Source organism: Pseudopipra pipra, chromosome 1 (assembly GCF_036250125.1).
Source record: "Pseudopipra pipra isolate bDixPip1 chromosome 1, bDixPip1.hap1, whole genome shotgun sequence".
Lineage (NCBI taxonomy): Eukaryota > Metazoa > Chordata > Aves > Passeriformes > Pipridae > Pseudopipra > Pseudopipra pipra.
In genome coordinates this window covers 54,353,006-54,361,651 of record NC_087549.1, presented here as the reverse complement: position 1 = coordinate 54,361,651, position 8,646 = coordinate 54,353,006, and the positions used below count along the sequence as shown (strand labels likewise).

The window sequence follows — 8,646 nt, the reverse complement described above, 5'->3', positions numbered from 1 at the left end:
GTGTTTTTAGAGAGTAGAATGAGCATCTTAGCAGTGAGGAGTATATTAAGGGAAGGGGCCATTTTAGTTCAGAATGCTGAAGAAAGGAGATATAAAATTATTTCCTTGACTCTGGTGGATAACAATTTCTTCAAAGAAAGATAAGGAAACCCTTTTTTAAGCAGAAGAATAGGAAGCCATTTAAAATTTGAGAATTTCAAGTGGCATTGGAGCAAATAGAAATCAGATTATTGAAATGCAGCGTGTTTACTCTTGTTTCTTCTCTCTAGAAACTTCATCGACAGTTTGTCAAAATGCAACGGAATCTATTACATGGTGCATCTCAGCTGGCGCACGGGACGTGTTGGTTTTTTCCTCACACTACTGTCCTTCAGTGCTTAAAAGGACAGTCCATGTTGTCTAATGTGGGATGCAAAGTGATTTTGGCACTGGACCCCCCTAAACGATGTCTTCATGCAGGTGCAGCACACTTTGCCTCAAAGAAAACTGCTTTTCCATCACAGCCAGCAGACACTCCTCACAAAGAAGAGAGAAATCCCTTGCCTTCGGCCACTGATACACCCAAGCAGAGCCCTGCAGAGTCAGATCCTTTAGATCCTGATCCATTACAAGATAAATCAATTAGTCTCGTTCAGAGATTCAAGAAAACTTTTAAACAGTATGGAAAAGTCATGATTCCAGTGCATCTTCTGACTTCCACTGTATGGTTTGGATCCTTTTACTATGCAGCCATGAAGTAAGTTGATATTTTGTTGCAATGCACAATACCACGGTTGAATTGAGACTGACTTTCACAGGTGAAAGGACATATAAATTATTATTGCATGTTAAAAAGTGCCTTTATATGTAATGGGGAAATGTGGCTACATTTTAACTAAAATATAAGGTTAATATTGAAAGTATATAGGGTTCATGAGAGTGTCACATACATACTGCTGTCATCCAGTTATTGCTGTGTACCAAGTGTGTTGCCAATGTTTGAAGGAATGCTCATCTCCCCAGAATTATGCATGGATGTAAACAGCACTGAAATTATTAGTAACCTCTTAAAAGGTAAAGAGAGGGATTTGGAATCCTGATTAGGTGAGATCTTCATAGACCTTTTCTTTTTTTGCTGTTGGACGTCGGGGTATTTCACCACTTCTTCCCTGCTTCATCCCATCTTCCCTCATCACTGGATTTTCATATCATTAACCTCATTTAGCTGTTCACAATCTATGTATATCCTTTCCTTTTTTATTTCTGTTTCCTGTCTTTCCTACCATCCACTGAAAAAATTGCTACTGTGGGCCAGACTTTTTAATTGGAAATTAAATATTTGTGTGGTTGAAAAAAAAAAAAGATAAATTAAGTATTCTAATTTTAGTTTCTTTTAGTTATAGCATGGGCCAGATACTGCTCTGGAAAATGGCATTTATTAGAAAAACATCACTACATCAACTATAAGCTGCTAGTTTGCTAGTTCAGATGAAAGAGGTTTTATTTATCTGCAAATAGTTTTGCTAAATTTGCTAAATATGAGCAAATATTTATCTCTGGACTGCTAATGTTGTATATTTAATAATAGAAAGCGTGAAACAAGGACAGTTCATGGTGGCAAGGATGGGACACTGACATCAGAATGCCTTACTGCACAAGTGTTTGTTTTAGTTACTCTAACCAGCTGGCATAATTGCCCTTTCTGGGAGCTATAGATCGAAATGTCATTCTAAATTTAGCTCATGTCAGAGGAATAAAGGTCTTTAGCTATAAAAATATTTGCTTTGGTTGAATTCAGGTTGATGCTTACATCCAGACATTTCATATAGAGTGAAGATTACTTTTCTTGAAACTCTAAAGCTAGCTGCTAAAGTAGGTATTTGGCTGAGGAAAACAAATATTTAACTAGTAACTAATTATAACAAAGCTTCAGTTTGTCATGCCAGAAGAGCAGGACCCTGTTGAAGTGGAAAAATAACTTTCAGAATGACTGCTCATGATACGAGACTAAACAGTGGCAGTTTATGAAACAGCACGGTTAGTGCTGTCTGTCACATCTTACTAGGTTTCCATTTTATACTCTGGCAATAGGCCTTCAGATTGTAGGTTCTAGTAACTGTTAGTAAATTACTGCCTGTTATTGTTCCTGATGCTAAAGTGTCTGCATGCTCAGAAGAAGGCTTAAATTATTAGGTAGAAATGGATAATGATACTAATAATGCAGCATCTCTAAATATTGGAAACTCAGGTCTTCTATAACTTCTATATACAGTTTTCTACTGTAATATAAAGATGGGCTTTCTTTTTTCCTTTGGTGCTGATGTTAGCTTCCCTGGCTTTCGAATAGAAAGAAATTGTGATAAGAGCTCCCTCCACCCATCTTAACACCTTATGTTGACAAGGTAGAGCAACTGAGCACAAAGCCCCTGAAGTCTTGTCCATATAACACATTGTTTCCTCTTCCTTTGCCGCATTCCATTTGTTTGATATATTTGAAAGTCAATGAAAAATGTTGTCTGAAATTTTAAAAAGAAAAAAAAGTAATTAATTTTAGGCAAAACAGAACATGAAATTGAGCCTGCACAGCTGGAGCCTTCAAACATAAACTGGGACACAGGTGAGTTAGAAGCTCAACCCAACAGGGATAATATAAATGGGTCACCTTTTGGAATGCTAAAAAGAACATTAATTTGCCCATTTGTTCAGAAATATAAATCCTGTAAGTATATTGCTTAGATGAAAAAAACGCTTTGCTCTCAAATTACAAAGTTTGTGTAATAGAGTTAAACATTGGAAATAGTGCTCTCAATAACTGTTCAGGTTTCAAATTCCAAATCAAGTTACCAGCTTTTTTCTCTTTTATAGTGGGGTGAATGTTGTTCCATTCCTAGAGTTGATTGGCTTACCAGACAGCGTAACAAGCATCCTGAAAAATTCCCAGGGCGGAAATGCACTAACTGCATATGCATTGTATAAAGTAAGTATAGTTTGTACATAAGCTCTAAATCTTGCCTGGTGAACTAAACAGGGTTTGCTCATTTACAGCAGAAAGAATTCATTAGCTTTCTTTGATAGTTACATGTACTTGAGCATGTAGTAAAAATATTCACATGCAAGCTGGTATGTGTTGTGTGTCCTTCAAGGAGTGTATATGTATTTCTAAAATAACTTCTTCACTGCAGAACTATTGTGTGCCCTCTGAGATTTAATTACAACTAAGTTATTCTTCTGTATCCCTGACATAATTAACAGGGACAAAGAGGTAAAGCCTAAACACCTCGTTGAATTCCAGATAGAAGTACAGTTATTTTTATCCTAGAGGATTCTCTAGTTTCTCTTTCTACCTTAGTTGTTCGTCACTGTCAAGTACTTTCATTGTCTGTTTGAATCAATTAGTTACATTCAGGCTTGGGTTTTTTTTTATTGCTTTATATGTGCATAGTCTCTGTATACAAGGTATTGTATTTGCTGTACACGCCACTATTTGTTTTGTTTACAAATGTGATGTGCTTCTTACCTGTTATTTAAAGGGGTTATCTTCCCAAACAAAATGTGAAAGTACTACTCTTCACAATTATTCCTGTGCCTAAAAGAAGACCAATAAATAAATGTGGTTAAATATAAGGATGTTGTTGTAGCTGGGAGATTTGACAGTGTTGGAAGAAACTCAGTGTTCACATACTGTTTGTTCTGAATTGCATTCTGAGATGCCTAAAGCTTGTCCCACAAGCTGCATGGGGAGGGTTTGTGTGGTGGTGGTTTTTGTTGGGTTTTTTTTAATGGAAATCTAATGCCCTTGCTGGCTCTGTCAAAATGATACTTTAAGTAGAAGGTATGCATTTCTGGAGGATGCTCTGTAAATTGGCTTATTTTCATATAAATTGAAGATATCTTTAAAAGTTGCCACTGGTCAAAATAAATGTTCAACATTTAAATACCTATTGCTGTATGTTATTGTCCTGTTTTATTTATGCAGTGTGTTCTTTGATTTCTTTAAGATTGCAACTCCTGCCAGATACACTGTGACTTTGGGAGGAACATCCATCACTGTTAAATATCTACGTAAGAGTGGTTACATATCCACACCACCACCAGTAAAGGAATATCTGCAAGACAGGATGGAGGAAACAAAGGATAAAATTACAGAGAAGATGGAGGAAACAAAGGATAAAATTACGGAGAAGATGGAGGAAACAAAGGATAAAATTACGGAGAAGATACAAGAAACCAAAGATAAAGTCTCATTTAAAAAAATAAAGGAGTAGAAGAGATGCTTAATTTCTGGATATATCAAACAGCACTTTAACCCTTTGTGAGGAAGGATATGCAAAGTGCACTTCTGAGCTTTTTTCTTTTTTTTCTTTTTGTTCTTTTTCGTTTTTTTATCTTTGTCTGGAGACTACAATTGCTATGGGGATTTAAAGGTTGAAGTTCCCTGGGGGAGAGGTTGTGACAAAATCTCAATTTAAAGAAGGAAAAGTGAATCTCATGCTAGAAGTTAATATGTCCATTGGTCATAGTGTTAACACTTACTCTTCCCTCTTCTTTTTTTTTTCCACACCCTCCTTCTCAAAATGGAGATGGTTTCTGCCAAAAGCCACTGCTTTATTCTTCTTCCATCGTAGTGCACAGCCATTATTCCATTAGACTCTGAACCTTCCATTAAATGAGAATGAAGATTTCTCTATTGGGAAAGGCAACATATTTAGGTTTTTAGAGTACGTGGACCCAAGCCTCTTCAATCGTGATCATCTCTCAGCTTGGAGACAGACCATTGTCACTGATACTGCACATGAAGGAATCGATGGATTGATCCTGGGATAGCCAGAATGAATTACAATGGCTACACTGACTTCAGCTGGGCTATGATAGTTTACAGGTTGAGACTATGAATCTTTCTTGGACAGTGCATGTTTTCAGAAATCTCAACTGAAAGCTATAGGAAGATAAGTTAATCACAGTAGCCATACTGTCAAGTATACTTTGTTTCCTAAAGATGATTTACAGTCACTAAATGAAATTAATCAATAATTGTATATTGAAAACTAGGATTTGTTTATTGTGTTAAAGTTTAAAAACCTGCTCTATTTCATTTTTGAAACAAATAAAAAGCTTGAAAGAGAAGTTTATTTGAGAAATTGCTGTACTAAGGGGCTTTTAAAACACATAGAAAGTTAGACTTAAACCCAAGAGTTCCTCCTACGTTTCAGAAATCCTTCAGACTTCAGTAGAACAATTTGAGTAAAATAAGCATGATTTTTGAGACAGTGATCACAATCTACCAAATTTTTTTTTCCCCTAGATTTTCTTAAGTCAAGCAAACATTCATAGCTGAAGGCTGAAATGCTGCCTCAGAGATGTCATAAAGGACTAAAGTTGAAACTGTTCTATTCGACTGGGCAGGCAGACTTCTCTCGGTCTTACTCAAATAAGGCTAAATTGAAAATGTGTTTTTCCTGTTTCTACTACAGATCTCACTTGGTAGCAACTCTGCATGTGTATGTTGTTTAACCAAAGGTGCTTTTTTGCAGGGGTTAGAGGGAAGCAACAGAGTTGGACCCTGAGCATTGTAATTGACTAGAGTAAAAGAATATAGCTGATGAACTATCAGCTCTGTCCCACTGTCCTGTTTTCATTCAAGTCACTGAGGGCCTCTCCGTGTTTAAGTGAGTTGAGCTTCATTAACTTAATTGTGCAGGATTGATTACATACTTCTCTGCCTCTGTCCACATGTCAAATAGTAACTGCAATCTAATGCCTACCTCACAGGGATGTTGTGAGGAATAATCATTGTATATTCAGTGACCTAAAGATGTAAAGTGCCATGTTTCTGATAAACATTATTTAAAAAAATATTTCTGTGAACTCTTATGATGCTAAGTACTACTGTAGGGTTGGAGTTAAGAGTTGCTATTTTATTCTTCTGTTTTGGTGTCCTTTTCCTTATTGTCCCCATGCACACGTTCTCCTGATGTTGGCATTTTTTCTGGTTTTCTGCTTTTGGGGGCAGTGTTACCTGTGTCCTGCAGAATCCTGCAAAGCCTGAAGTCTGCCTCAATAATATTGCATGGTCATTCTCAGTCTGGGGCCAGATGTGGGACCCTCTTGATGCAGCTCACAGGATCCATCTCTTCTTTGCATGTGGCAGGGATTGCACAGGGGCACCTTGGTGTGGTACGATGAGTTTGTAGCCATCAGGCATGTTAGAACTTGTTTGTTACACAGGGTACCCCCCTCTTCTTGCCCTTCCCCTCATCCAGCTGGCCAGTGACCACTCCAGTGCTTACATGATCCATCATTACTAATGCTAAGTTCAAAAGCTACGTGCAGTTGACTGCCCTATATGACCATTTCTGCATCTGCAGAAACAGCTCCCAGTGGCTATTGGCAAATGCTTCCTCTGTGTACTGTTCAGTCAATTTTGCAGCATGAACAAGCTTAAGTTTCTGGGACAGCCACATCCTCCACCCAGGATGTCAATTAACAAAGCACACAATTACGTGGATCGATCTGTACAAAGCGGGAGAGGAAATCTTCAGGGCTTTGAAAATCTGACCTGGAGAGCTTTTGTGACAATTAGTCAAATGCTTGGTTGTACTGGTGAGCTTGTCTCAAATTGGCCTCATCTGGAATCAATGCACTGCCTCATTAGCGCAGAGACCAGCTGGGGAGTTCCTGGGCCCCCCAGTGGATGAATGTTGGTCCATTGGGTGCCCAACGGGTACCCAGCTGCACTGCAATTGTAACTATTGCATAAAGTTGACTTTCATCCTGTATCTCTCTTATAAATTAATTTCCATAGGTTGTGCCACAATACTAGGGTGCAGTTCTTGTTAGTGACAGTAAGACTTAGTGTGACTCTGCATGGCTGGAGGGGCAGTGTGCCCAGGCTGTGCTGACAGGCTGGGGTAAGGAAGGGGGAACCTGGGGACAACACAGGATCTTCTCTTACTGGTGCCCAAGCCAGCAAAGTTGGCAAACTTGTGGCAGCAGTGTCACTCAAGGTGGAGCAGCATCAGTGAGTGTCTTCAGCAGCACAGAGGAGCAGGTGCCGTGGCCTGGGAAAGCAAAACACTTAGGCTGCAGCACCTAGAGCTGGCACTGAGGCAGCCCACAAGGGACCCGAGCAAGGGAGTGCCCAGCAGAGTGCCAAGAGTCCTTGGTGAGGTGAAAAGCCCAGGTAGAAGCCCAGCAGCACCTTCCATTGCCCACAGGACCATTCAGTCAGTGCTGTCAGGGGTTGTCTTTTTCCCTGTCAGCTCAGCATCCTCAGGGCTGTCCTTTTACCTGTCCTTCAGGCCCTAGAGGGGGGGGTGGGGGTGGGGTCCCTCCACCTCTGCAAAACTTCAACAGTCTGGTGAGACCAGGACTAAGGCATCTGTCACCTCATGTACAGCAGAGAAATAGCTGCTTTGGCAACTTACCACGCTTCTGTCTGCTCCCGGCCTCACACGTAACACTGCTGTAGAGCATCACCTGTTTACCTCTGCAATAGGTGCATACATGAAGGCACTGAGTGCCTGCCAGAGCAGAAGCTGAAAACGAAGTCACAGCCCAAGTAGAAGCTGAAGTAGTGCCCTGGAACGAACCTTACGGCCTGATAGTTGACAAAGCTGCAACCTGCAATGGGGCTCCACCTGAAATTGGAACAGCACTCAAATGTAAGGCTAGACTGAAAGTTACAACCCAAGAGAAGAGTACATGCTGTGATCAGAGCAGGGAATCAATGCCAAAACTGGGGCCCCAGGATGGAACTAGAGTAGATGTCAAGGTCCAAGCTGAGGCCAGATCTGAAATCACATGCCAAGATGGGGCTGGAGCTGAAGTTGCAAACCAATGCAGAGCCAGAGCCTACACCACAACTCACTGTGTGGCTGGAGCCTAAGGTGTGGCTTAAGATGGCAAGAGACAAAAACCACAGCCCAAGCAATGACCAGAGCAGCTGAAGATGGGCCTAGAGTCAAAGTAACATCCCAACAGAGACTGGAACAAAAATCACAGCCCAGTATCAGGCCAAAGCAGCAGTTGCCACCTGAGGTAGTGTCAGAGCCAAAAAAATCATAAGCCATGATGGACTAGAACCAAAGCCATGGCCAGAGATGGGGGCCAGAGACTACACTGCTGCCTATACAGCAGCCAGAGCAGCACTTGCTGCCTGAGCATGGACCAGAGCCAAATTTGAGTTGGAGGCAAGTGGTGGCCAAAGGTAGGGCAGAAACTGAAGTCACAGACAATTATTGGGCCAGAGCCAAAATCATGACCACTGAGATGAAGAACAGACCAACATGGGCCTAGAGCCAAAGTCACAACCTGCTATCCAACCCTAGCTAAAGTCACAAACCAAACAGACACTGGAGTGAAGTAGCAATCTGTTGTTAAGCCAGACCTGTCTCAGGCAGTGCCACTGATGCTGCATCTCAAGATGAGGTTGGAATAGAATTCATAGCCCTATATGGGAGTGGAGCTGAAGTCATGACCCAGATAGGGGCAGGAGCAGGGACCAGAGCTGAAGTCATGACCCAAAAACTGGTTCAGAGCCCAGGTCGTGGCCTCATGTTGGACAGAAGATGAAGATGTGGCTTGAAAATAGCCGCCACTGGTTGCAATAAAACAGGGCTGAAATCACTGCCCAATAAGAGGTCAGAGACAAAGCTGCAGCCTGAAATG

General features: G+C 40.8%; 1 protein-coding gene and 1 long non-coding RNA gene across 2 annotated transcripts; one reads left to right on the top strand and one right to left on the bottom strand.

Annotated features, from left to right (window-relative positions):
* The first annotated feature begins 293 nt into the window (after positions 1-293).
* FAM210A (family with sequence similarity 210 member A) lies at positions 294-5,850 on the top strand. The gene is made up of 3 exons (XM_064657473.1): positions 294-736; positions 2,845-2,956; positions 3,978-5,850. The coding sequence occupies exons 1-3, from the start codon at positions 294-296 to the stop codon at positions 4,242-4,244; spliced, it is 822 nt and encodes a 273-aa protein (XP_064513543.1). The 3' UTR covers positions 4,245-5,850.
* Positions 506-8,646, bottom strand: LOC135415582 (uncharacterized). The gene is made up of 3 exons (XR_010431192.1): positions 7,404-8,646; positions 3,497-3,565; positions 506-2,495 (listed from the first exon to the last, which is right to left on the bottom strand). It is a non-coding gene; the product is annotated as an uncharacterized LOC135415582 (long non-coding RNA).

Coding starts and splice junctions, on each gene's coding strand:
- FAM210A (XM_064657473.1), top strand. CDS start 294: ATGCAACGGAATCTATTACATGGTGCATCTCAGCTGGCGCACGGGACG. Junction 737..2,844: donor TTTTACTATGCAGCCATGAA/GTAAGTTGATAT, acceptor TCTCTTTTATAG/TGGGGTGAATGTTGTTCCAT. Junction 2,957..3,977: donor CTGCATATGCATTGTATAAA/GTAAGTATAGTT, acceptor GATTTCTTTAAG/ATTGCAACTCCTGCCAGATA.